General features: G+C 33.5%; 6 protein-coding genes across 7 annotated transcripts; 3 read left to right on the top strand and 3 right to left on the bottom strand.

Moving 5' to 3' along the window:
• The first annotated feature begins 638 nt into the window (after positions 1-638).
• On the top strand, positions 639-4,216 carry LOC131670910 (odorant receptor 82a-like). The gene is made up of 6 exons (XM_058946904.1): positions 639-951; positions 1,037-1,541; positions 2,751-2,850; positions 3,078-3,194; positions 3,258-3,413; positions 3,964-4,216. The coding sequence occupies exons 1-6, from the start codon at positions 675-677 to the stop codon at positions 4,042-4,044; spliced, it is 1,236 nt and encodes a 411-aa protein (XP_058802887.1). The 5' UTR covers positions 639-674; the 3' UTR covers positions 4,045-4,216.
• Positions 4,217-7,433: 3,217 nt separating this feature from the next.
• LOC131670958 (chymotrypsin-like elastase family member 1) lies at positions 7,434-8,836 on the bottom strand. Its single transcript, XM_058947012.1, has 6 exons — positions 8,492-8,836; positions 8,339-8,427; positions 8,118-8,274; positions 7,920-8,033; positions 7,708-7,857; positions 7,434-7,640 (listed from the first exon to the last, which is right to left on the bottom strand). Exons 2-6 carry the CDS (start codon positions 8,401-8,403, stop codon positions 7,488-7,490), a joined length of 639 nt encoding a protein of 212 aa, XP_058802995.1. The 5' UTR covers positions 8,404-8,427; positions 8,492-8,836; the 3' UTR covers positions 7,434-7,487.
• A 577-nt stretch (positions 8,837-9,413) lies between these two features.
• On the bottom strand, positions 9,414-10,971 carry LOC131670876 (chymotrypsin-1-like). The gene is made up of 7 exons (XM_058946853.1): positions 10,929-10,971; positions 10,496-10,569; positions 10,341-10,429; positions 10,114-10,258; positions 9,922-10,035; positions 9,623-9,769; positions 9,414-9,569 (listed from the first exon to the last, which is right to left on the bottom strand). The coding sequence occupies exons 1-7, from the start codon at positions 10,969-10,971 to the stop codon at positions 9,414-9,416; spliced, it is 768 nt and encodes a 255-aa protein (XP_058802836.1).
• A 1,677-nt stretch (positions 10,972-12,648) lies between these two features.
• LOC131670909 (odorant receptor Or1-like) lies at positions 12,649-14,361 on the top strand. Of its 2 annotated transcripts, XM_058946903.1 has the most exons (5): positions 12,649-13,166; positions 13,253-13,633; positions 13,704-13,908; positions 14,023-14,178; positions 14,239-14,361. In XM_058946903.1, the coding sequence occupies exons 1-5, from the start codon at positions 12,733-12,735 to the stop codon at positions 14,293-14,295; spliced, it is 1,233 nt and encodes a 410-aa protein (XP_058802886.1). In that variant the 5' UTR covers positions 12,649-12,732; the 3' UTR covers positions 14,296-14,361. The 2 variants fall into 2 exon arrangements, with proteins under 2 accessions (XP_058802886.1, XP_058802885.1); XM_058946902.1 differs by having other exon boundaries at positions 13,704-14,178.
• A 2,360-nt stretch (positions 14,362-16,721) lies between these two features.
• LOC131670904 (uncharacterized) lies at positions 16,722-20,128 on the bottom strand. The gene is made up of 2 exons (XM_058946897.1): positions 19,929-20,128; positions 16,722-19,312 (listed from the first exon to the last, which is right to left on the bottom strand). Exon 2 carries the CDS (start codon positions 19,302-19,304, stop codon positions 18,225-18,227), a length of 1,080 nt encoding a protein of 359 aa, XP_058802880.1. The 5' UTR covers positions 19,305-19,312; positions 19,929-20,128; the 3' UTR covers positions 16,722-18,224.
• Positions 20,129-21,217: 1,089 nt separating this feature from the next.
• Positions 21,218-24,968, top strand: LOC131670885 (ATP-binding cassette sub-family B member 10, mitochondrial-like). Its single transcript, XM_058946862.1, has 5 exons — positions 21,218-21,444; positions 21,524-22,148; positions 22,226-23,334; positions 23,536-23,821; positions 24,023-24,968. The coding sequence occupies exons 2-4, from the start codon at positions 21,548-21,550 to the stop codon at positions 23,794-23,796; spliced, it is 1,971 nt and encodes a 656-aa protein (XP_058802845.1). The 5' UTR covers positions 21,218-21,444; positions 21,524-21,547; the 3' UTR covers positions 23,797-23,821; positions 24,023-24,968.
• Positions 24,969-26,752: the final 1,784 nt, after the last annotated feature.

Below are 26,752 nucleotides of genomic sequence, written 5' to 3'. Positions count from 1 at the left end.
GCGAATACCCGTTTTTATTATTGTTGCAAAAATGATACTTTAATTAATTGGAGCACGTTAAGATTAGTATGTTAATACAAATAGTTAACTGAAATTGAGATATAATTTGACATAGGCGTGTATAACTAAACGCTATCACATACACATTTGAACTTTGAAAACGGTTATCAATTTTTATAAATGGTCTATATTACCGGACATTATACCAAAAAGCGTTTTACTCGTCAATAGTAAGTATCATACTACAGAGAGTACATAAGAGATCAAACGCGCCACGTCGGTACGCGAGTATACTTATAATTTCTTTATAATTTCAAGCACAGAAACAATGTGCGAAACTTTCGCTTCCATAGCACATTGATGCTTTTCAAGCGAGAGTATTGAATAATAGGCAGTAGTATGCGGACAGCACATCGCAGGCTCAACTGAAATATTCAGATGATGATGAATCAATACACCCTGCGTGCATGATCACTGGTGAAGCTCAAGAGAAGTAAAGTTTTCCATGCGAAGCAAGGGATTATAGATGTATGGGATTTCACATCGTGCTCATCAAAAAATGATCCCAAGACGAGTAGGGAGCGACGATTGAAGGCGTAGAGGGGATACACCGGCGCGAACTTTGCCAGTCCGTCAAAAGCTACGGCCTATTTTACATCAAACTTATCGTAACAATGGATAAAGACTTTGAAACTGAGATGAAAGTCTGTCGCGTGGGATTAACGATTTTTGGACTATGGCCTTGCTTGAATAAGAACGCGAATTGGCAAAGTGCTCTACGTTTCACCATCCTCATGATTTCGGTACTCGGTTTCGGCAATATACCGCAAACGTTCAAGTTAATTGAATCGATAAAAGATTTCGACAAAGCAATCGAAATTTTATCAAATTGTGATATGGCGCATCTGCTAGTGGCGATAAAGTCGCTGAATTTCTGGTACCACCGCAAAGGTATTTATCATCAGACTTGCATTCTAATCTCATGTATAAGTGGAGCATCAGCCGGCTCAGATTTTTTTCTTTCACCCCATACAAGATCTAGATGTGCTTGTCAACGCGATGATCGAAGACTGGAAAATGACGAAGAATCACACGGAGAAGTTGATCATGCGTAGGAACGCGAAGATAAGCTATTTGGTTTCGGTTATTATATTCTGGATTGTCGAATCAGCGGTTGCGACGTTTTTCGCACTGAACTGTTACAACCGAATCAAAGAGTCGCAAGCCTTCAGAATGGGCAAAGTGAATGCAAGCGAACGCATTCGTCCGATGTACATGCTTTCGAAATTCCCTTACGATGTGCAGAAAAGCCCGTATTACGAAATCACGTGGATCGGCCAGTTTTTGTCGACGTTGAATGCCGCTACAGTTTTCGGCGCGATCGATGGCTTTTTCGTGGCAATCATTTTTCACCTCTGTGCCCAGATGGAGATTCTTCGAGAGCGATTCAAACAGCTATTGGCCAGGGCTGCCCTCAACGAAAACAAGAATGAGCATTTAAATCTTTCGCCGATTATCGAGAGACACATGTACTTACTAAAGTTAGTACGATGTTTGGATTTTAATGCACGGATTTCTGTAATTATCTAATCCTTCGATTGCTAACTGTTAATCACTATACGACGTAGGTGGAACCAATGCGGGACCATACCCAATATGGAATTGTGATGGTATTTTGAATTCATACTTGCCATATTGATTCGGTGTTATGGCGGTATGTTCGTATTGTCAAACATCGACAGTTTCTTCCATTTAAAGCAGACATTTTGTTTACGGACAATCTAAAATTTTCAGTTTTTAAAAATTCTCTTTGATGAATACATTTTTCGTTTGTCAGCTATCCAAACACTTCTAAATATGCAACTTCAACACACCGTTCGATTCTTCGTCTTTTAATCTTTCAAAAACACTCATCGTAAATTTCTTAGCACATAAATAGGCCAAATGCTGTCCCAATTATACGCCGAAAATTAATAATAAATTATGGAAAAACATTGCATTGATATTTTTTTATGTTCTAGTTTGGAATTTCTGTCTATAGTCAAAGAGAAAAGTAGACAGGTAACAGTAAAAAATTTAGTGTTTATAATTATCAAAGTTAGAATCACAATTTTTTTCTATGTAACTGCGATATTTTAATCTAGTACTCAAGTATTTGTAAATTTATTTTGATTATTAATTTTTTAAGTAATCGGTTACTCATTTTAAGTATTGAATTACTTATTTGAAACAACAGTTTCATTATTCAATCTAACAAGAGAACGTTTCCAACTATTCGCCTCCAATTTTACTGCAATTTGGATATATGATAGCTAATTGAAAAATTGAAAAGCTAATTGACTTGCTTTTTTCTCGACGAAAAAAGCTTTCTAAGGGGTGAAAGCCATCCTCGAAAATCACCCCTTAAAGAAGTTTTCTATCAATATTAATTGAAACGAAAAATATTGATAAAAAACTGTTCTGAGGAGTGATTTTCGAGGGTGGCTTTAACTCCCTAGAAAGCTTTTTCTACCAATAAAAAAATGTATCTTTTATTTTTCAATTAGCTATAGCATATTCAAATAGCAGCAAAATCGGAGTCGGAGGGCTGGGAACATTCCCTTGTAAGTAACTTTCGAGTACCAATTAGAGTGAATAAATGAGTCCTTATCCGGGAGAAGGGTTAGGGGAAATTGTTATATCACTCAATTCAAGTAAAATGTATATATGACGCAAATGAAAATCTTGTTTTTCCGTGCTTTTGTTTTCAGAATCGGAGATATTATCGGAAATGCCTTTAGCATGCAATTGCTTATGCAATTATTGACATCGCTTGTGATATTTTGCCTCACAGAATATCAGATCGTAAGGGTAAGAAGCATAATTTCCTTATCAATGTGTAGCATACGCATGGTGTGCATGTCCGTATCACAATGTATGTAATTGCGACTTGGGATGCAGATCTCTTAGCACGCCTATAATGTTATCTTCACAGTCCACAAATGAATCACACCGAGACGGGAAAATCACTAGTTAAATAAAAGGCGTTGAAATAAAAGGCCTTCGAATCGTGGATCATACTTTACAACTCATTCCAGATAATCACCAAAGATGTGATAGACGTATTAGAACTTGTCTTTGCGACGTACTACTACACGACCTTTCTGATGAGTCTTTTTGCGTATTGCGTGATCGCAGTGATGCTGAGCACGGAGGTAACATTACGAACAGATTGTTGATTATCCATGGATTCATGCCTTTTTTTTGGAATTGCGTAGAGTACAAAGTTAAAGGAGACGGCTTACAATAGCGATTGGTATCGGTTGTCTCCGTCGGACATGAAGCTGTTGATTATTATCATGCTTCGGGCAGATCGACCGGTCGAACTGACTGCGGGCAAATTTGTGCCTCTTTCTATGGATCTCTATTGCAGCGTATGCCTCTATTCTAGTTTCTATCAATGTCCATGCAGCTGTTTGAAGGTCGCACACTGAATCCAGATTATCTCACAGCTTAAGTGTAGAATGCTTTTTCAACATTCCGAATTCCCGTCATTTTACCTTATTCATTCACATAACAACATTTTATTTTTTACATGAAAACTCATTCGCAATACTCTGTTCAGTACCTCTATTCAGTAGACTTCTAGCCATCGATTTTCAATTGTGTCTTTGATGACAAATACATATTATAGAATGTGTAATTCCATTTATTTAGAATACTGAATTATGGGAAAGTGGCTAAACATTAATTGGAGATTTTTGTTGACTAATTCTCTCATAAGAGATACAGTCTTTAATCTCGTATAAAATATTTTTAATTATTTCTATAAGACATACTTCACTTATTTCTCAGCATGCACGGATTTAAGAGTGATCTTCAAAAGCCAAATGCACGTAAATTAGGATTTATTCAAATTTATAAGCGATTAATTTTTTATTACTGTATAAATCACTATATAATTCGATGTTTTTTTATATAAAGATTCTGAAGACTTCTGGAGGATACTTATCAATGTTATTAGCAGTGAAGAACAGTGATCGTGAGGATCATCAGGAACTGTGAAATTTTACGACGAAGCAAATGGTTGGTAGACATTTATGCATGAAGAATAACAAGAAACACAGAAAAATACAGTTACAAAAAGCATATTTGATGTTATTTTCAACGTATCCAAAGCCAAAAGTCTTTGTACTGATTAGTAGATTGATAGAGAAATAGAGAAAACATGGATGCAAGTGCAGCAAAAATTGTGTTTAAGAAATTTTTTTAACAATGCAAGATACACGCATGTACATACATATACATATATAGATTTGAGATTTCTATTTTGCTGAGTTGGGTATCGTTGAATGTTGTTACTGAATAATTTCTTACTCGAATCCTGTAAGAAATTACTCGAGTCCATTATAAAAATATTATCCGTTTTGAAAAAAAAAAATAAATATTTTGAGCAAGACTAATTGCTCATTTTTAGTAACTATTCATACTTCTTGACTAACATTCCACTTATTTGAATTTGTAGTTCATTTTGAACAACAGATTTCTCAAATTATGGAATTGTGTGAATTTGAGTGTTCAAAAGATTACTAGGGGCTTGATACCTGAAATTCAGTAGACCATTTGCACGTATGCGCGCGATTATTTCTGAATTATTCAATGTCCTTCGAACATAGCTTCGAAACAAAGTTTCCCCTCGCCTCTTTACGCGCACGCATATTACTGATGACGTTTTATAATTGTCCAGTACTGTGGGGGAAGGGAAAAAACATTGCTTTTAATGCTCGTAAAATTGTCGCGCTAAAGTTAATTAGATTTACGTCTTTATGGTAACTATGTTTTGAATATGTATAAATTCTTCGAAGCTTTTATTTCACTGATTATACTGTACGTTGGAATACGAGACGGATTGTCCTCTCTCGTAATTTTTCATCATCATTCAATTGCAGAATAACAAATCTTTTGAGAAACAAAAAGGAAATTTAAAGTCAGTTTTCGGTACGAAAATAATTTTGTTATGTTAACTTTAACAATAATCCAGATAAGGAACGAAAGAACAAAACAGAAATTAATCAAGCACGTAATTCACAAAAAGGTCACCGTATCACACTTTTGTCTTTTTTTACCACTTTTATTATATACAACTTTTAGCTAATTCGGTTAGTGAAAAAATGGAATGAAAATTTTGTTATTGTGATATTAAGAATACCATTATATTAGCTGTAATTTTCCTCCTTGGCATATGAAAATAATGATCGTAAAGCACATAACAAGTGCGAACATTTGTTTTTTTCAAATCGCTCAGTGTTGCAATACATCAATTTTTATTTTTAAGATTGATAAATTAAAGTTGACCCATAAATTGAATCAATTTTTTTAATTGGTCACGTGGAAGTAATTCGATCAGATAGTCGGTATAGCACCTGCGATCAATAAACGTCATTAGCATGATTATCTTAACAATAATTTAAAACGTAAAACTTACACCTGCATCTCAGATCATATTATTAACATAAAGACATGTCTGTCATACGTCAAAAGAGTCTGTAGTCATAATTCTATATACGCATACGCGTACGAATGTTCTTTAAAAATAATTTCGCGAGATAAGTAATATTTAATTTTCCACTGTTTTTACGAAAATTAGCTCATAATAATGCATCGACTTGTTTCATTATCTATATAACATACAGTGAATAACAAGAAATTAATTTCGTAATATGAACAAGTTGTTGAATTGTGATTTTCAAACGAAAATGAGGGAGAATAGATATTTCATTAGGATTTACCTAGTAAGAAAATTTTCAGAGCCTCCATTACACGGAAATTTCTTATAAAAACATTAGAATCATAACGGTAGTTCTGCTCTTATAAATGACGATAAATTTTTTTCGAGACTTTTGCAGTCTTTCATGTAAGTACGAAACTTATGTAGATTGATCAGATAGAAATTTGTTTAGAACCTTTATTTGGGAAGGACATTTTTCTACCTTTTGGAGTTTTTGAATTAAAAAGGGTACCCATCGTACTAACAGTAAAGAATTATAATGATCTTTTTGTCTAAACTTTTTCAGACATGGTCAAATAAGGGGAAATGTAATTTCGTCAAACTCTGTGACAATAATTGAGCCTTATGAAATGGAAAAAATTGTATAGAAAAAAAATGTATATTGTGGTAAATTTCGTGTTTTTCTATATTCTCAATTTTTTTAGAATGTTTTACGTGGTAAAACATTGATAAAATATTAATTTTTACGTTCAGATCATTTTGTATGTTTTTTCGACGATTCACTTTGTCGTGTCAGTTGCAAATCACTTATTTTTCCGTTTACGTCAATAACGTTTACTGTGGTGATGTATGGTAATTTAAAAACATTTAAATCTAGATTTATAGTCGGATGAACCAGTTATTCGATTACGTATTACTCATTAAGGTAAATAAATCGATGAATAATTTTTTCATACTATTCCACAAGAATTAATGTATTGTTGTGGAACATTCATCATTAAAATTGAAGTCATACCAGAGCGTTGTTATCTTTCATTTATGAATCTTTAAAAGAAATAGTAGAAAATACATGTATAAAATATTTTAATTAAATGTTTAGGTCAACAAAAATCACATGAATTAAATTAGATATATTCAATAGAACCAATACTTTATCTCTATTTGAAAAATTATTATGAAAAGCTCAACAATACGTAAATACCATGGAAGAATTATAATAAATGACTAGATTACGTTGTTTTAAATAGCAATGATTTAATTATAATTAAAAATTAGTCTTCATCACTGTGTTGCTTTGTTTGCTCAATTCAGTCATTTTATCATTTTAAATACTTTTGATTATTTGTATTTTAGTATCTCATAATATACATTTTTTGTTAATTAGATAGATTTATTTTTTTCAATTATAAGACAATGTTCATGATGTACTTCTTCTATTGGCTATATTGAATTTGCTGATTAATTATTAGATTGCTACCACAATTTGAACATTTTTATCTAAAACTTATACAAATGAAATATTAAGAAAAAAAAAAAATGTTTACGAGAAAATTATAAATAAAATTAAAAATCACAAAAGCTTCCCCACCATCTATAGGTCTAAAATTTTGCCGAAAGAAGTTTTTTTTCATCAAGTTTCATAAAAGGCCATATTCCCTTAGTCATTTACGTATTTTCGCGTTGAAAAGTTTTACCGATCATTACGACATATCTACTCGAGTAAATATTTAATCTTCGCACTCATTGAATTTAGACTCATTTTAAACTCATTGGAAAAAAACAGAAAAACTATAGTTTATTTTGTTGTTCAAGGAATCAGTTCGCTGTTGCAAATGATCATTTCTTATCAAATAATTGCAGCATGACTATCCAACTAATGAATGCGCTGGTCGTTCGATTCATCCAGTAAGAAAAGAACTTGATATCGAAAGATGAGTATTTTATTTGCACGGTAAACGAAATGGTGACATTTTCTGGCATTGCAAATTAGGTAAAAATATTATTTGCGACAGTATTCGATCCAGTTGATATATTCACTAACGCGGGTGTAGACTTGCGGACCCCTTGATCTTCCAGCACAACCATTCTCAATAGAGTACGATACTATTCCGACAACTTTGCCATTTACTGTCAATGGACCACCGGAATCTCCCTGAAAAGAAATTATAGCAAATATATTTTAGTAAACGGAATTATGGACTCTAATTGATTATACTCACTCTGCAAAAACCTGTAATTTGGTTAGGATGTCGTGTGCAAACATTTGTCGATTGAATCGGATATTGAGAGCCATAGAATTTTTGGCAATTACTGTTGCTCTCGATGAACACTTTGGTTGTGTACAGTATCGGGGATAACCTACTTGTGTCCTGTGCAGTAATAAGTAAATAGATTATTCCAATGCAAACACCGATGCTGCGTTAGAACTTACGTTCAGCTGTCCATATCCGGACACTATGGCCGGTTGACCATGCCGTAATGTTTCGTTTCGTGCCGGCAACACAGCCGGTCTCACGTAGTTATTGAAAATGATGGGTGTTACCAGCTTTAACATTTGAGCAGTTCTCGTACAATTCCCATTAATCTCTCCACTTTACAAGCAGAATTTCAATTTATTTTATATATTTACCCGTAACATGGCTATGTCGTTTGGCCATCCGTTGTTGGATCGGTAATTCGGATGAACCTTTATTTGACGGATTTGATACCTTTTACCTGAAGCTGTTGGATCACTGAGGTTCACGCTACCTACTACTACGCTGAATTTGTTGGGATCATTCCTATAACTTTATACGCTTTGATTAGATTTACGCCGTTAAAATGTAATATTTATCGGCAATTTATACCTACTCTGAAATGCAATGTGCAGCAGTGAGAACGTTGTAATTGTCAATAATGAAACCCCCGCAATACATTTTATTATACAATTGAAGTGACACCTGCCATAGAAAATGTATCGTTCAAGTCTTACGTCGAATTATACTTTTAGAAAACGATTATTACCTGATATGGGAAATTACCGAGTCGAGTTAGATTGCCTCGAACTATTCTTGGTTCCTGCGAGACATCGCAGGTCACTTCTACGAATTTTATAAATAACAATTAGGTCAATCACCATTCTGAGTAAAATCATGAAAAATACGAGTCCGAAACAAAACCGGTGTCAGGATAAAATGCCTTATTTAGCTAAAGCTTTGCGTTTATAAATTGCAATTTTCCAATTATCGAGTTGAGAATTGTAGGCAAGCCACGGTAAAGATAGGAAAAGACGGTAAATCGTCGTAATTACCTTTGTAAAACGCCAAAAGTCCGAGGAAAAGGTAGCTAATAGGCGACATGTTAATACGAAATTAAAGTGTTTTCACTTGCACGATATTATTGATGTCGAAGCATTGCAAATGCAAAGGCTCCTTTTATATAGATTCGACGAAAGTTATCGCTCAATGCATGATTACATCATTATCTGGCAATGTGTTTTCTGAATGTTTATCAATGTTTCGATTTTATTATGATTACAGTGCTCCAACAGCGTGTTAAACTTTATTCAATTTGTGTTTTTAAAGCTCTTCTAATGGTTCCATTGGTCACGTTAAAGTTGAGCTGATTTGACGTTAGAATGTTGATTCGAGAATGATTTTTTTTCCAATCGATTCTAATATCTATATTCATTAATGCTTATATACGAATAATTCATAACGTTTATTCGATATGCGCTTGCGATCGATCGTAACGCTATTTGCAATGCGTCATTGCGAATCACAATGTAAGATGATTTTGGCAAACATCAATTGACAATACAACGAAAAACGCTGGTTTTGAATGTAAATTCGATTCGTGGAAATGTTTTGCGAGATATTCACGAGAAAAGTTGGTTTTAATAAATAGCCTGTTTTATTTCTTTTATTTAGGAGGATTACATCTAACGTTAAAAATTACGATGATAATTAATCCAGTCGATGTAGTGGCTCACACGCGTATACACTTGCGGAGTTATTAGTTCACCGGCGCAACCATAGTCGAGCGAGAAAGACACTATACCGACGACTTTGCCGTTAACAGTGAGGGGACCGCCGGAATCTCCCTGGAAAGAAAATGTTTGATACGAACGATTCTGGATTCATCATCGATACGTACCCTACAAAAACCAGTGATTCTAGCAGGATGACGAGTACACAGATTTGTAGGTTTTATGCGATCTTGGTGATAGTAACGTTGGCATTCAGCGTTACTCTCGACAAAGACTTGCGTTTTGTATAGTTTCGTTGACTGGTAGCCATTTTTCTGAGCGAAAATTATAAAATTAAATGCTGCATTGAGATCTGTTGATAATGAAGAATGTCATACGACTGTATCATTCATTATTCTTTGGACTTTACTTTGGATTCAAATACGTTTAATTCCTCTAACTGATCATCTAGATCCAATTTGCTTACGTTTAATTGTCCATATCCAGTTACTACGCCTGATTGGCCAGGTTTCAACTGTTCACCAGGTTTAGGCAACACAGCTGGCGCTACGAGCTCGTTGAACTTGATAGGGCTGGCAAGCTACCATTTCCATCACAATTATCAAGTGGCAATTGCATCTCGAAATTCCTTATCAATTTGTCCTCGGTGAAGTCTTACCCTCAACAAAGCAATATCGTGGGGCCAGCCATTTCCAGATTTGTAGCCTTCGTGAATTTTCACAGCGGAAACACGATGCCTTATACCAGGTTGACTTTTAAGATCGTAACTTCCAATTACTACACTAAGCATTCGATCGCCGAATCTGAAATATCGCGATTTCGTGATTTAAAAGGATTGGCACATTCGTGGTTTGAGAATTGCTGATAAGTGGCTTGGATTTTTACTCAGCTACGCAATGAGCGGCAGTAAGAATATGGTAATGATCGAGGATAGTACCACCGCAAAACATATGATTATTCATTTGAAGCGATACCTATATTTAAAATTAATTACTGTCTTCTCCGTTATATAATTGACTCAATTTAAAGTTTGTTCTCACTTGATATGGAAAATCACCAAGTTGAGATTCAAATCCGTTGACTATTCGGGTTTCCGTTTCATTACATACCAATGCTGAAAAATTGAATTAAAATTCACTATTTCTCGTAGTTCTTGAATCATCTATTGAAGGCTGAATAAAGATAGGAATTTCTGAATATTCAAATGTAATGTTCATGGGATGAAAAGAACTTAAAATTATTTTATTCGTGTACGTGATGTTTCATTCTCTTTTGCATCAACGTGATCAGTAATGGAGCAACATTTTTAGACAATTTTGGGTTTATTCATTAGTAATCTATTATGTATTATTTATTACCTCGGTAAAAATTGCTTAAGATGACGAAAAAAAATGCTAGGGTTGACATTTTAATAAAAGTAACAGTGGTCACCCGACGATAACGATACTGATGTGTAAAAATTAAAGGACTCACTTTTATATAAGTGCATCTCAGAGTAGCCAGGTGGCTGATACATAATAAGGTGCCTTCGTTAAAATAACGATACATTTTAAGGCCTCTGACGATAACATGAAACTTCCTGAGAAAAATACTCGCCCGACATTGGGATTTTTACTTGATTACTTACTGGCGCTTCAACGTTTCGCTTATCATTTTCAATACTTTCTAAAATAACTAGAGCCTAAATTAAAAATAACTTTACTATTTTCCAGACAAATTTGAATCGTAATGATAAGCGTTCGTGCGTTCAAGAGCGGTAATTATTATAATTCTATGAAAAGAAGTTCGTCCGATGATTCTTATCGTAATATCGTTATCGTTTACTCAACGGAGCATGGAAAACAGTCGAGTTCCGTTGACACCTGACAAGATTCGCAGTCACATTCTGACGATACTCTTTTATCGAAACACTTGAGAACGGAAATTTCTTTCGCGCGATTATTCAAATAAACGTGAACCCTAGTACGCGCGAGGAGAGCGTCAGGGTTTTCCGGCTCACCGATTTTCCTATAATTTAGGAACGGTCTATGACAGCCTACGATGTACGAGGAGTGAAGAAATAAAAAGTGACTTCTTTTGAGCTAAATTCAGATTACTATAATTTTAAAAATAATATGAATAGTAGAAATCAAAAGCTTTGATTTGATTGCTCACAGGGACAAAAATTAAAAATTTTGACTCAAACATCGATTAAAAATCATCATGAAAATCGAATAGTTCAGAGCATGAGTATCAATATCTTTTCTTATTTATCTATTAATTCGACAATGTTTATCTCAAAAATCCATCCAATATTATTTTTCACAATCATTAATCATAAATCTCAACTCAAGTAACGAACAAACGGAATAAGGCATATTCATCTGACACTTTTCTCGTGCATTATTTTCTCGTTATCAGAGGCTCTGCCTCCTAGTTTCAGAAGTATTGGTCATCCGGTATCCTGTCGCTCTCCTACTTGTCAATTTATCGAAGCATGATTACATTCACCGAGGCTTTCGTTCGATAGGATTTCTTTATTATTAATGTACAATTTATTAACCAGATGAGTTTAACTAGTTAATTAATAGCTTCAAATATTTTAACCAATGGATACATTTCTTTCAATAAGACAGGTGTGTTCAATTGTTCATCTGCTCGAAATCAAAATTTTTAATTGTGACGTAACGAACAAAAACTTTTAACATTACTTACTTTTTTCTTCTTTATGAAGTAGATACGTGGAGTATTATCGCTTAGTATATGGAAATTATCGATGGACTTCCAATAAAGTTGGTTGTTTCACGAAAAGTTCGATGAAATAGATTGATGGACGTTTATACGTTGCTGCAAGGTGAATTACCTTATTCTTTTTTTCGCGGAGCATAGTGTATGGCAGCGAGTGATGGACGTTTTCCTTTTTTCCTGTTATGTGCAACGTAGACTCAGTTCTTAAATTATCTAAGTGGCGCATTAATTATGCAATATTAAATTATTTATATGTCGAATAATTAATTTTGAAGTGAATGCTACATACCCGAAATACAAGTTTTCACGTATATAAATAATTAATTAGTGATTGCCATTAAAAGACTTCATATTATACACTGTAAAAATGATACCTCGATCACAATTAAACAAGATCTCGACTGCACACTGTACACGGTGTTTCGTACAGATCAACGTGCGAATGCTAGAGGCGAGAAAACGCATGTTTAGTTAATGATCACTTCGTGAGAATAGCCTTGCATAATAGAAGAGCGCGCGGCGAAAGTTGCAACGAACTGATAAAATATTGATGGGGATGTCAGTCAACGGGCACGCAGCCAGAGGCAGTCGCGTAACGCAGCCGCACAATGCTCGAAGCATGCGCAGCCTAAAGTTCACGTTCGAGGTGTTGACGCTGACGGGGATGTGGCTGCCGTCGCATTGGCAATCGGAAAGATTGAAGAGAATCTGCTACCACGTGTACACCAGCGTCGCGGTATTCGGCACTTACACGCTCGTTGCCCTGCAGGTCCTTCTTCTCGTCAGCAGCGAATTCAACGTGAACATGTTCGTTGACATAATGTTCACGCTGTTAACTGCCATATCAATATGCTTCAAAGTCGTTCATTTCATTGTGCGGAAAAGCAAAGTCACTCAACTGGACGAAATGCTGTTCGAAAGCTTTTGTTTACCGAGGAACCAGGTCGAAATGGAAATTCAACGGAGGACTGATTTGTTCATTAAGTAAGTTGAAAAACAGCATTACTTTGAAAACGACGAACATTAAAAATAACAAAATCAAACTTGACCGTCTTGGTGCTTTTCATCAGGAATTTTACGATAATATTCAACGCACTCGGCCAAGCGACGCTTTTCTGCTTTATGATAACGCCTTTACTGCAAGACAAATCGACGCGAAATTTGCCATTTCGCATGTGGCTGCCCTACGATCTTCGTGACGATTGGAGCTACTGGATAACTTACGTCTTCGAGGTCGTGCCGTTGGTCGTTGGTGTCTTGCTGAACGTAACGACTGATGTGATCGTCAGTGGCTTTGTTCTTCAAGCGTGCACCCAATTGGACTTACTCAGATGTAGACTCGACGAGTTTCCCGATTTGGTCGAACGTGCTATTCTGAGTGGGCAAACGACGCAATACATCGAACGGAAATTATTGCAACAGGCAGTGATACATCACGACTTTATAATTAGGTTAATTTCGATGTTGCATTTATGTTCGAAGTAATGGATGAAAATAGGCGTTTTTCTTACAATGCTTCAGATTTTCCAAAAAGGTGACCAACACCTTCGACGTGATCATCGTCGAGCAGTACTTGGCTAGCGTTCTTCTCTTTTCCGTCATTGTCTATCAATTCACTTTGAGAGACATTTCGGTAATACAGAGGATCATGGCTGTAGGATATATCATCTGCATGACTGGAGAAATGTTTGCCTATTGCTGGTTTGGCAATGAGATCACTTTGAAAGTAAGAGCCGCATCTGCACGATTCTTTCTTCTGTTTTCAAAGAAAAAGTATTTCCGAGTGACGTTTGCGCGGAAAGAACTTTTTTTGAAAAAGATACACTTGTTGGGCTTTCAGAGTATGGATTTAGGAGAGTACGTTTACTTGATCAATTGGATGACGCTAAGTAAGAAGGCAAATAAAGCATTGATGTTCATCATGATGAGAGCATCGCGACCTATCATTATGAGCTACGGCGATCTCGTTGTTCTTAACATCGACTCCTTCAAAAGTGTAAGTCAAATTTAATCAATTACAGATGAATCCAAGTCATAACATTCATTACTTTCACAGATAATGAAAATCACTTACTCGGCTTTCAACGTTTTGAAAGAATCTGGAGGAAAGTAAAATAACCACTTTTCAAAATTCAAAAGTTTACATTTCTTATGAAGGTGTTTTTATTAAAAATCTCTGATGAATGCTACTCGCAAGTTTGCTAAATTTAAGAATCAACTACTTTTCTGAAAAAAAAAAAAAAAAAAAAATATATATATATATATATATATATATATATATATATATATATAATATTTTTACTGAAAACCAAAATATATTATATAAAAAAATTATTGCATTTTTAGATATTCTGAGAAAATCTAATGATGAGATATTAGATAAAAACGTACGTTAAATGGTTGAGTTTAAAGTTTTTGTCTTGTCATAATTATGTTATTAAGTTGACTTATGAAAAAATTCGGTCATAGCATTACTTACATTTAAAACCTTTCAAAGATGATATACAGACATTAGAATATCATTAAACTGCATGGAAATTGTGAAATATCTAACAAAATTATAATACGTCATAAGTTTTTTTACAGACTGCAGCACTACATAGATGTACTATTAGCGTAGAACTAGAATAATCCCACTTGCTTTAACTCTTGTCTAAGTACGGGGACTTAGAATACTTATATTTTTATTATGATATTCGATGCCTTCAAATCGCTAGAATAACATCTTAGTCCTTCAAAAAAAATTGAAGAAACTTAACTTTGCAAAAGAATAAAATGTACTACGGAAATTGGTAACAAAATTTGATAAAAGTCCAGACCCCGAAATTGAAAATAGTAAACCTGCAGGGATTTGATGCGGTGAATTCGAATCCGGACTCAGAATAATACTATTATACTAGGTTTTTAAAGTATCTTCTTAATTTAAAACTGCGAAAAACATTGTTTTTTACACTTCTATTTTTAAATTCACTACTTAATTTTTTAGAATGGATTATTACAACCGGAAATTCGTTTATTGAAAAGTCGAAAATTTGGGTTTTAGGTAAGAACATAATATATAGGAATGAACTTTCCAAAAGTAAAAAAACATACCATTGCTTTGTATTCTACCTCTCCAAATAAATTTACCATGTGATGTCTACCAAGATGACCCTTATAACAAGTGTATATTTCGAATTGTAAACCACCTACAGTCGATAATAATGTTTTGTTATTTAACTTCTGGAAAGTTCTTTTTCGTATATTACTTCCTTACCCGAAACTCAAATTTTCTACTTTTCAATGAACGATATTTCTGATTGTAATAATCTATTTCGAAAAAAGTAGTGCTCTTTCCAATGCCGTTTTCAGATTTGCAATTGCAATAGAATAAAAATTTACGATGTGAGAAAATTCCAAAAGGTGTTTTACACGCTTTTAGATTCAAATATATCAAAAATCTAGGGTGATGATATGAATTTAAGCCCGGATTCGAATTCAGCGTATCAAATCTCTTCTGGTACACTTCCTCCAATCTCTGACTCTGAAAAATGTAGGCCTATGTTATCTTAAAAAGAAAATTTATCTAAAGGAAAGATTCGTGTTAGTGAACATAATCAATAATATATTCAAATTCATAACTATAATTGGAGTCTTAATTACGTCATGCATTTTTTGCTACGGTACCATTGAAGTTAAAAAAGATTAACTTGAATAATGTATCAAGGACAAGTCATTTTTCGAAAAAAAGTCAAATTCCATTTAATTTTTTTTTTGCAATAACTCACAAAGTTATGTTTCAATGAAACCAATAATAAAACGGGACCAACTTACTAACAGACTCTTTCAAATTAGGCCACTTAAACCCCCATCAAGATTGTCAGAACCGTTCCAGACATATGTGCATACATAACAAATAAACAAACAATAAATTCACGTAGAATACAGAGCTTCCTCCTTTTTTGAAGTCGGCAAAACATTGTTAGCATCACTAAATAAAGACTATAAAAAATGTGTTTGACAACATAAAACCAGATTGTAGTAAACCACTACCTGAAATCAGAAAATAAAGACCTGAGATCATTATAAAAGTGAACAAACTAAGTTGAAGACTCACTTGTAGTAGCGTTGTTGCGATTATTCACACACAAGCATAAACAAGGATAAATATGATACAATTAATTATTTGCAGATATAATATAAAAAAATCTGCACATTATGAAATTCAAAAAAATTATTAACAAAAACTCTCAAGCACTTTAATATTTTACATATATAACCCATCCTCTGTCTAATTTAATTGTCAGCTTTCCTTCCCTGTATGGTTGTGATTATATCATTGTCAAACAGTATATTGCTGGTCATCGGATTATTATTATCGTAGTCACGACCGACAACTTTGCTCTGTCGCCAAATTTTCACTCAACTTGATTTGATACTTGCTGATTGAACTGAATCATCAAGTGTACATAAAATCATGGCCGAATACCCCAAAAAAATGCTCAATAAACCGTGGTCTACTCACACCACAACTTATTGTCAAGTGAGCTGCTCTGTCCGCAACACTGATACCTTTCAGGACTCACAAACAATAAATCACCACACAAGAAGTAAATTCCTTTTTATAATTTGATATTTATTATTGTTATTTTGGACACGATACGAGTAGTAAGATCTGACACACATTACAACTAAACATTTCAATTTTTCAGAGATGTATTTATTTATTAACAAAAAAAATGTTGATTTTAATGCGATTTTTATGAGCATTTTTTAGTTGTACTATCAACTAAGTGAAAGAGGTTTTTTACGGTTTTCCCCCGAACAAATAAATTATTAACAATAAACCTTTTTGAGGACATTCGTTGCTCATAAACAAAATGCGCTACATTTTTATCTTAATCAAAAAGTTCAATGGAATCGAGGAAAAAATTAAAAACTCTATTCACAGTAGTTCAAGGTTTTTGTCCTGATTACGTTCAATTTTACAAAAATAAGAGTTGACGCGTTTTGTTTATACACAATAAATGTCTCCATAAAGTTTCAACTTAATAAATTTATTCGTTTAAGAGAGAATCTTAAAAAACCACTTTCTGCTCAATCGCTCACGTAATTTAGCCTTAAATCTTGGAGTGACTTTTTTTCATTTATTCTCAAAAGTACTTACTATCACCTCAAACTCTTTCCCAATCTAATAGTCTTTTGTAAATTGAGGCGGTAAAACTACAATGTCTCGGCGTGGCGTCTTTATCAAATCAAAACACCGAGAAATTTTATAGTTATCTACAAGACATCTTATTAAAAAGGTATTGTAGTAAACATACTCTTTCCGCTCATCGACAAATATGATAAGTTAGAATGCTTAGTACACAAATGAGTAATATTTTTTTCATCCCACTACTCACATTTTTTTCGAATTTTTTTATTTGTACATTACTGCTTATATTCAAAAAGGTGAAAATTTTGTTTATAATAATAAATCTATATACTGAAAAAAGAACTTGCCCTAATTGAGGAAATGCTATTAATGAAATGAAATTTGAAAAGTACACACAGATATATTAGACTATCATATCAAAGAGAACTTATAATTTTTTACTTTTATATATAATAATTCACTGATATTTCTGAATATCAAATCACATGTGTATACTTATAAAGATGACTGAAATAAGAGGAGCATAAATCAAAATTGTTGTAGTAGTAAATGAAATGAAGTGTAAATATTTTCTAAGCTAATTAATGTAACTTTTTCAAAAATCTATTATACTTCGTTCTTCTAAATAATAAAATCAGCTACTAAATTTTAAGGAATGCTTTCGTGCAATAAAAAAAAGAGAGAAATGGAGAAAAAGCTTGATATATAGTCAAAAAGATGGTCAATACTTTTGTAGCTTTCCAATCAAAAGAAAAACGAAAGGTTTTTCAGATCTTTCCACCACTCCACAAATTTGACATTTATCATTATGTACTTCTGATTGCTTCAGAAATAAAAATAATTTTTTCAAAAAGAAAGAGTGATCAAAAAAGCACTCTGCAAGCTCAATCCGCAAAGTCAATGATTTATGGCCAATCCTGGTCAAGTCTGTCCTGCATTGTCATAGCCCTGAGTCTGGCTTTCTCCTTCCTCTCAGCCATCACCTGTTTCATGATCATGTCCTGTGTCTCTGGAGACAAATGAGAGATCGACTTGGCAAGTTGCAGAACTTCTTGCACTGGATCAGAATCCAAATCAGGATTAGATAAGTTTCCAGTATGTCTGAAACGTTCAATCGAACGGTCTTCCGAAGATTCTCTGTCTCGATGTCGAGGGAAATTTTCTCTTTCTCTTGTTTCCTCATACGATCCTTCTCTATTCTCATAGCCGCAATCTTCACGACGACGAAGCGTCTCTTCGTCTTCGTACTCACGATTCTGTTGGTATCGGCTGACTGGATTTTTTATGTACTCAAGCCTTTCCACGTACTTAATCTGCGGTGCTGAATATGGTTCTTCTCTCCCATGCTCGTCATAGTAATCACCCAATTCACGATCTCTATCGTCTTGCTCGATCATTTCTCGAAGCGTTTCATCAACTCCATAGTCTAACGGCTTATCTTCGTGGTATACACCCTCCCTCTCGAAGTGATGACTTTTAGGAAACAACTGATCAAGATCATTTTGATTCACCTTTTCACCCTTTAAATGTGCCAAGTATCTCATGTGTGCCAGTCGACATCTAGGACAAGTTGTCAAATCTTCATCTCTCCTACCGCAATTGTTACAGATTTTAGCTCTAAATGGCCGAGGACAGTTTTTTCTTGCATGTCCAGGTTGCCAGCAGTTGTAACATACCCTGGGTGGTGGATCAATTGTAGGATTTGTAGGTATAGGAGTTAATCCACCAAACATTATACCAAAGGTTTTAATTGGCAATTTATTGCCACGACCTGACCTTATTATGTTGTTCTTATTTTTCTTTCTTTTTATAACTCCATTGGCAGCTGTTGACAGGGCTGTCACTGGACGATTGTATGGTTTGCCATTCAATGGATTTACTCTTTCTCCTGCTCGATTGACAAATTCAACTCTTGGAAACCGATAGTTATTTTGATTGACTGTGCCGCCAAGACGGCTCAACACATCACCCCTCAAATTCTGCATTGGTATATCTGTAATAATGTCAAACTTATTAGAAATATACATTGAGTTTAATTTAATTTTTGTATTAGCAGTGTAAAAGTTCTTATATAATTAATAGTTCTAAATTTTTAAAGTACGTAAGAATTAAAAAGCTCAATTAAAAGTTACTGATAAGTATATATTTGAATGATAAAAATGCCATTATTTGTTTAATTTTATCAGTAGAAAGATAAATTATATGGAAGTTTCTTTTAGTAATCATAAAAACTCATTTATTAATCTTATAAAATATTAATCATAGATATCATATAAAATATTTTTTTTTCATTTCAAATTTTGTAGACAATGCAATATTATAAATCACTGATTCAAATTATATGAGTGAAATGTCAAATAATTATGAATAAGCGTGGATTTAATTATTTTTATATTTACAATTATAGTAACAATTCAAGGAGGATTAAAAGTATATACTTCTAAATGTATTGTTGCAAGCGCTGACCATTGGTAAATATGTTGCAATGAAACATACTCAATTTGTATTTGCCAAACAAAAAATTGTATAAACTTCCAAATTCGCGGAATGTAGGTTATGTAATCCTCCCAATTTTTAAGAAAACGTTATGAAATTAGAATGCTACACACCTAATATGACTCAGTTGACTATCTTCGCAATCTGACGCCGTCCACTCTTTTCTATATAATTAACCACAAAAAAACACCTCAAAAAAGTTGTAAACACACAAGAACAACCCTGATCCCAATTATCCCAAGAGTCCCAAGACCCAAAACAACCGAAACGGTAACAGATTACAGACAATTAACAAACGATATGAGTGTCGAGTGATGTGATGGCGGACGTGTCTCAGAGAGAGTGTGCGCATTATGACCACGTGACGTTTTGCCACAAGACCCGCGGTTTACAAATCGGACACTACCGTGATGGCTCTAATTGTTCAGTTCATTTCTTAAATTATAATTTATATTCAAAGTTACAGTAACAAAGCAAGATAAGCATATCATTTAAGACAATGATAATTTTAAAGCTAAAATAATCCTTTCATGATCTCTTATATAAATATTATAGGCAAAATATTCTTCTCCGTTAACATGGTCCTAAAATTTCCATTATTTATTCATAGAGTTCTACGATTCTTCTTTAAATTACTTATCGAAAATATAGAATGTATTATGTATATAAGTATGTGTACAAAGAAATGACAACGTGAAAGTATGGCACAAGGAAAATTAAGTTTATGTTGTGATAAATTGAATGAAAAATTATCATGAAAATACGGAAACAAACGAAAAACGAAACATACCGCCAATGTCTATTACGTAAATAATATAATAAATAATAAATAAATAAATAATATATATATATATATATATATATATATATATTTATGTATGTGCACATCAAAATTCATCGAAACAAAACATCAACTTATCTGCAGTTGTTCGAATGAAACTTTTTCACTTATCTCTGGCTTGGTATGAGAAAATTAATCGGCACATCATAGAATTATATATATGATGATATGATAGCTGCCACTAAATCAATATATACTATATTCAAAAAGAAAAAATAGTATTTCGCAAGAATATCGAGCGCGAGTGAAAAAATTGTCGCTCGAACCTTTTGCTGCGACATTTTTGTCGCGTGAATAAACAGTAAAAAAGTTTTTTGTTTCAAAATTATTAATGCCAATTTTATTTATGTATCGAATTTCATAAGATTTAACTATGAATAACACTTTTTAACTTTAAGCTTATTTAAAAAAAAAACTAATTTATCATGTACATTTGCAACACATACAAAAACTATATTTAAAGAAAGATACACACATAGCATACAGATGTCAATGTATATACAACGTGTGCAATGTGCGTGTATCGATTAATAGAGATATATTGGATTGGACGATGCAATAGAAAATTGAGGTTAGCGCGCGCACTGTTAGCCAAACCTCGCAAGCAGACGAAATTAAATGTGAAGAAAAAAGATGAAAAATTACGACATCATTCCAACGTGAGAGAGTTCATATTCATCGATTGGAAGTGGAAAACATGATGATCACGAGCAGGTGACGCTGTGCGTTTTTTCTGATTAATTATGTAGATTGTGTAGAATTGCGTCACGTTTCTATTTTTTTTCCACGTGAGTATTCCGTTGTGTAATTTGCCTTTTACCTGTTATCATACCATGTAACGTTACAATTTCTCTATTGTTATTTTAGTATTTTTTTGAGTGAACGACCACGATGACATTGTTTAGATTGCTAAAAGCAAGTGCTATACTGCACATGAAACCTAATACATTATGCATTAAAGTACCTAAAAGATCTTACGTCCAAGCTCACATAGTGCAGTGTTCACAGCTATCCAGAAGAAGATTTATAACATTAAAACATCTCAAGAGATTTTCAACAGACACAGCAAAAATAGAAATTGCTAATTCCACAAAGCAAATCAACAAAGTCAAAGGTTCAAAGAACAAAGAACTGAGAAAATTGTTTCTACTGGCAGCTCCAGAAAAATGGAGACTCTTAGGTGCATTAACTTTCTTAGTTTTATCGTCTACAGTTACTATGGCAGTACCATTCTGTCTAGGTAAAGTCATAGATATTATCTATGCAAAAGATCATGAACAGACCAGAGAGAATCTTAAAAACATTTGCCTTATTCTGCTTGGTGTATTTTTATTTGGTGGATTATGCAATTTTTCGAGAGTTTATCTCATGTCCAGCACAGCTTACAAAATTACTCAATCTCTGAGGAGAAAAGCTTATAGTACTATTCTGAGCCAGGAGATTGCTATGTTTGACAAAATAAGCACTGGAGAACTTGTTGGAAGACTTTCAGGTAAAATTTATCAATACCTTTATCAAAATCATAAAATTTAAAATATGATATAAGGTTTGATCATATTCTACCTTTAGGAGATGCACAACTAGTGAGTTACGCAATAACAAGCAACATTTCTGATGGCTTGAGATCAGGTATAATGTCAGTGGCAGGTGTAACCATGATGTTCTATGTCTCTCCTCAATTAGCTCTGGTAGGCCTAGCAATTGTTCCTCCAGTAGCTGCCATGGCAACATTGTATGGGAGATTTGTTAAGAAAATTTCAAAAGAAGTTCAAGACAGTATAGCTGTGTTGAACACAACAGCAGAGGAAAGAATCAGCAATATTAGGACAGTGAAAGCATTTGCACAAGAAACTAATGAGATACAAAACTACTGTGCAAAATTGAAAGACCTATTGGAACTATGCTACAAGGAAAGTTTCTACAGGGGAATATTCTTTGGCATGACAGGATTGACCGGCAATGGTATAATTCTGTCAGTCTTGTATTATGGAGGAACAATGGTCTCGGATTCTACACTGACTGTTGGCAGTCTCAGTGCTTTTCTACTCTATGCAGCTTATGTAGGCATTTCTTTGAATGGTCTGTCAAGTTTCTATACAGAATTGAACAAAGCACTTGGTGCTAGTACTAGATTGTTTGAACTTATTGATCGCAAACCCTGCATACCCATTCAGGGAGGAAAAATTCTTGATTTAGAGTTATCCGGTGACGTTGTTTTCAAGAACGTTCGTTTCGCTTATCCAACTAGAAGCAATTCGGTAATTTTACAAGACTTTAATCTGGAGATCCCTAAGAATTCGGTCACAGCAGTCGTCGGACCTTCAGGCTCTGGAAAGTCTACTTTAGCAGCTCTTTTGTTAAGATTTTACGATCCGAACAATGGATCCATTCTTCTCGATGGACACGACTTACGAGAATTAGATCCTTGTTGGGTCAAGAAACAAATAGGATACGTATCTCAAGAACCCACGCTCTTTAATGACACGATCAAAGAGAACATTACTTATGGCAGTAAAAATGCCACGGATGAGGATATCGTGAATGCCGCCAGGCAGGCGAATGTATTGGAATTTGTGGAAAAAATGAAAGATGGTTTAGACACTTATGTGGGCGAGCGCGGAGTTACGCTGAGTGGAGGTCAAAGGCAACGTGTAGCTATCGCAAGGGCGCTTATCAAGGTAGTCTCCTTCAGTCTTATTTTAGTATTTCGTCATAAAGCAAACATTTTTTATTTAAATATTTTGTGCAAATGGACTTTTTTGTAATTTCTTTCATTCTATAACAGGATGTGCAAGAACAAGCTTCTTGAAAATGTTTCTAATATTTAATTTTATATAAATTAATGTAAACCAAAGCCGTACAACCTAACTAATTTTCAGAATCCGAAAATCTTAATTTTGGATGAAGCAACAAGCGCCCTGGATGCCACTTCCGAAAGACTTGTCCAAGAAGCTTTGGAACGTGCAACAAAAGGACGCACAGTACTGACGATTGCTCATCGTCTCAGTACCATACGTAACGCCGACAAAATCGCAGTTCTCGAGGCTGGTCGAATACACGAATACGGCACTTACAATGAACTTATAGCCATAGAGAATGGATTGTTTAGGAGACTTGTTAAGCATCAAACATTTGGTTGAGGGAAATTAACTACGTCTATTGGAGGTAATTTTGAGTATCTTCATGGTATATATATATATATATATATACTTTTTTTAATTTGGGTGGGAATAATATTAAATAAATAACGTTTTACACGAAAGAAATGGAACAAAGTATATAATTTTCTCATTATTCAAATGAACTTTTTTTCAAAGATTAATTAAAATTGTAATTAACAAAATGCTTATTATTATTTTTCATAAGGAATCAGTATCGGACTTTGTATACGTGAGAATGCAAAAACAACAACGCACACACTTTCAAAGTTAAACAACGTAAAAGAATTGTTCCATGTCGCTTTCATCGGCAAGTATCAAAAAACACTCGCGTCATCGTGTATATAATTGATTTCGTATCTATGAAAGAAACTATGGTAGCTGAAAATTCTTTTGTCAGCTATTTTTTAATTCAGTCGTATTTTTTATTCACCGAGTAAAAGTGTCGATTAAATTGAGAGTTAGTTAAAAGCTAAGTTTGTTGAAAAATACGTTCTAATTCGCGAATTATGAAAAAAGAGTAAAATATTTAGTCATTATCGCTCGGTTTTAGTTTGTATTAAACTGACTGAGAGCAATACTATGTCATTACATATACGCATTGGACAACTCTTCAATTTTATTATGTGATCAATATAGTTCTTATGACAAAAGCAACGTCCATGCGTAGTACTCTCATATGAAAGATATAAACTGTGCGCGAATCAGAATGGATTGCTGCATCTTCATCAAATGATTGATTGTAATGAACTTTTATTAATAGTGGTAAAAAGCTATGATTTTGAATTTAATCAATAAAACAATCGATGGATGAGTTTACTACATACTATGTATTTTGGGTTTCGATAAAAATTGTTAATTTGTACAATCTATACTATAGTTTATATAAATAAGGAGAGGGTAGTGAATTTATATATATTTGTTAGAACTTTTGTTAATTAATGTACGTACGAAATATTTTCGCTCGAATTTGTAATAAAATGTGATATATTTACAAATTTTGAAGTTTTTTATAGATTCGCATTTTGTTTAAAATTTAATTACAATTTATAAATCGTATAACGCGTCCTACTGTTGTTTTACTTGTGACGATCTAACCAGCCAGATTCTGGAATGAAAAATCTTAATATAAATTAGTCTACTTCATTATTGAATGCTACAAGAGAATTCTTAAGTATTTCATTTGATGAAATTCCTGATGTTATATCGACTATCTTAGTCTGATAAATTCTTTTGAAAAGTAAAATATTTTATGCTTTTTCCAACAAAAGTTTTTATTTGTTTTCTAAATCTACATTTTTGGATAAGTTGTCTTGTACACATCTATCTAATTAAGGTACAATATTTTTTTCGTAATTACATTTTCCGTTAGTCTATTTTTTATTGATGTTGACTTATTTTAATTAATCATGTCTGAATATATAGAACTATTTTCATCTCACTTCGTCAATGCAAGTTAAAATCTATTTTGTATTATTTTTGGCACAGTATTTGCGTCTTGACGTGATGATTTTGAACTTAATATATCAGCAAAAGTTTTCCTCGTTTGCGGAATCAGCACTTCTTTCTCGATGAATCTATATATCTGTTATTGATGAACTACTGCTTGATTTTGTATGATTTTTTCATAATTCCAGTTGTGATTGCAGATAAAATGTTCCATTTTTACAAGCTATTTTAAAACATTTCCACAGATTCATAAATAGATAGTAAAATTTATATTCATCACATCATTTTATATTAGCCCGGCTAAATAACACATTTATGCAAGCAATAGGCTGATAAAGTTATTTATTGACTTATTTATTTATTTTTTATTAGCAATTTCACTATAACTGATAATATATTAGTCATATTTTGGAGCATCATCGTTTTGAATTGGAGTGAGAGAGGGCTGACTAAGATCCCCCACCACTACGGCTGGCCTTCGACTCTTCGGATCCTTGACTTTAAGCCTCATTATCAATAAAAAAAGAGCCAGACTTTTTAAACCGTTGTAAAGTATCAAAAAAATTTTAATTTTTAACCATCGAATGCCGCTAGATTTATTATTTCTTCATCATTATTATTACAAGGACTGCAATTAAAAAAAGAAAAAATACAACTCAACTCCTATGGATGGAAAAATTAGACATTTATGCAATGTATAGGGAAGCTTTAGATCTGTTTGTTTATGATGAAAAAAGCATTGCTTTTTAATTATAAAAATAAAAAGTCGAAAATTAATTTTTCACTCGCCGTAATAAAATATTAAAATTGATGTTTTGACTACGATCGAGGCTGAGTCTTTTTGAAACTCGGAACCTTTTGCGAAAACAAATTACAGCCACAAACATTCCTCATCTGTTAGTCATCTGTTAGACATAATTTTATAGAATTTGAAGCTTCTATCAGTGAAAATACTAATTAAAAAAAAAGGTATTTTTGTAATTAATATTGAATGCGTTAAAACTACGGTCATTTTCGATGGTTATTGGTAATTTTTACAATAACTATCGAACGAAAATAATCGCTCAACGGCTCAAATTATAACTTTCTTAATTATCTGCAACTTTATCTTGCACTTTTTTATCTAAATTAAACACAAATTGGCTCACAAAATAAGAGAAAGTGGTTTTACCAAATTTTGGCCCTCGCAAAAAAAAAAGAAAAGCTGATTTTAAATCTCGTGTTACATTTCATGTAGGGTATCTATTTACATTGTTCCGAAGTCCTCTGGGTAGGTTATTGGCCCTACTTTAATTTTTGCACCAAACAGCTTTTTTTTCCTTTTTTGATTAGGCTACAGCATAGACATATAAAGTATAGATCATGCCGACGAGCCAACACTCCTGCGTGTAGAGAGAGAACACGAACCGAGTGAATACTGCTCTCTTTCTCCACAGGTCTCGTGGGGTAGTCACGTGGCTCGCCTCGCTCAAGTGTACACTCATGTTTT

Source organism: Phymastichus coffea, unplaced genomic scaffold (assembly GCF_024137745.1).
Source record: "Phymastichus coffea isolate CEN01 unplaced genomic scaffold, Cenicafe_Pcof_1.1 PCOF00117, whole genome shotgun sequence".
NCBI classification, from domain to species: Eukaryota; Metazoa; Arthropoda; class Insecta; order Hymenoptera; family Eulophidae; genus Phymastichus; species Phymastichus coffea.
Note: the sequence above shows the minus strand (reverse complement) of the source record. Positions and strands in the feature narration are given on the sequence as shown.

Excerpts from the sequence above, each read along its gene's own strand:
- LOC131670910 (XM_058946904.1), top strand. The coding sequence starts at position 675 with ATGGATAAAGACTTTGAAACTGAGATGAAAGTCTGTCGCGTGGGATTA. Across the intron at positions 1,542-2,750 it reads AGACACATGTACTTACTAAA|AATCGGAGATATTATCGGAA; the intron begins GTTAGTACGATG and ends TTTTGTTTTCAG. Across the intron at positions 2,851-3,077 it reads CAGAATATCAGATCGTAAGG|ATAATCACCAAAGATGTGAT; the intron begins GTAAGAAGCATA and ends AACTCATTCCAG.
- LOC131670958 (XM_058947012.1), bottom strand. The coding sequence starts at position 8,403 with ATGTATTGCGGGGGTTTCATTATTGACAATTACAACGTTCTCACTGCT. Across the intron at positions 8,275-8,338 it reads GCTGCACATTGCATTTCAGA|TTATAGGAATGATCCCAACA; the intron begins GTAGGTATAAAT and ends AAGCGTATAAAG. Across the intron at positions 8,034-8,117 it reads ACGACATAGCCATGTTACGG|CTGGTAACACCCATCATTTT; the intron begins GTAAATATATAA and ends CAAATGTTAAAG.
- LOC131670904 (XM_058946897.1), bottom strand. The coding sequence starts at position 19,304 with ATGCAGAATTTGAGGGGTGATGTGTTGAGCCGTCTTGGCGGCACAGTC.
- LOC131670909 (XM_058946902.1), top strand. The coding sequence starts at position 12,733 with ATGGGGATGTCAGTCAACGGGCACGCAGCCAGAGGCAGTCGCGTAACG. Across the intron at positions 13,634-13,703 it reads CATCACGACTTTATAATTAG|ATTTTCCAAAAAGGTGACCA; the intron begins GTTAATTTCGAT and ends ACAATGCTTCAG. Across the intron at positions 14,179-14,238 it reads ACATCGACTCCTTCAAAAGT|ATAATGAAAATCACTTACTC; the intron begins GTAAGTCAAATT and ends TTACTTTCACAG.
- LOC131670885 (XM_058946862.1), top strand. The coding sequence starts at position 21,548 with ATGACATTGTTTAGATTGCTAAAAGCAAGTGCTATACTGCACATGAAA. Across the intron at positions 22,149-22,225 it reads ACTTGTTGGAAGACTTTCAG|GAGATGCACAACTAGTGAGT; the intron begins GTAAAATTTATC and ends TTCTACCTTTAG. Across the intron at positions 23,335-23,535 it reads TCGCAAGGGCGCTTATCAAG|AATCCGAAAATCTTAATTTT; the intron begins GTAGTCTCCTTC and ends ACTAATTTTCAG.
- LOC131670876 (XM_058946853.1), bottom strand. The coding sequence starts at position 10,971 with ATGTATCAGCCACCTGGCTACTCTGAGATGCACTTATATAAAA. Across the intron at positions 10,570-10,928 it reads TGAGATGCACTTATATAAAA|CATTGGTATGTAATGAAACG; the intron begins GTGAGTCCTTTA and ends TCAATTTTTCAG. Across the intron at positions 9,570-9,622 it reads GAATCACTGGTTTTTGTAGG|GGAGATTCCGGCGGTCCCCT; the intron begins GTACGTATCGAT and ends TTTTCTTTCCAG.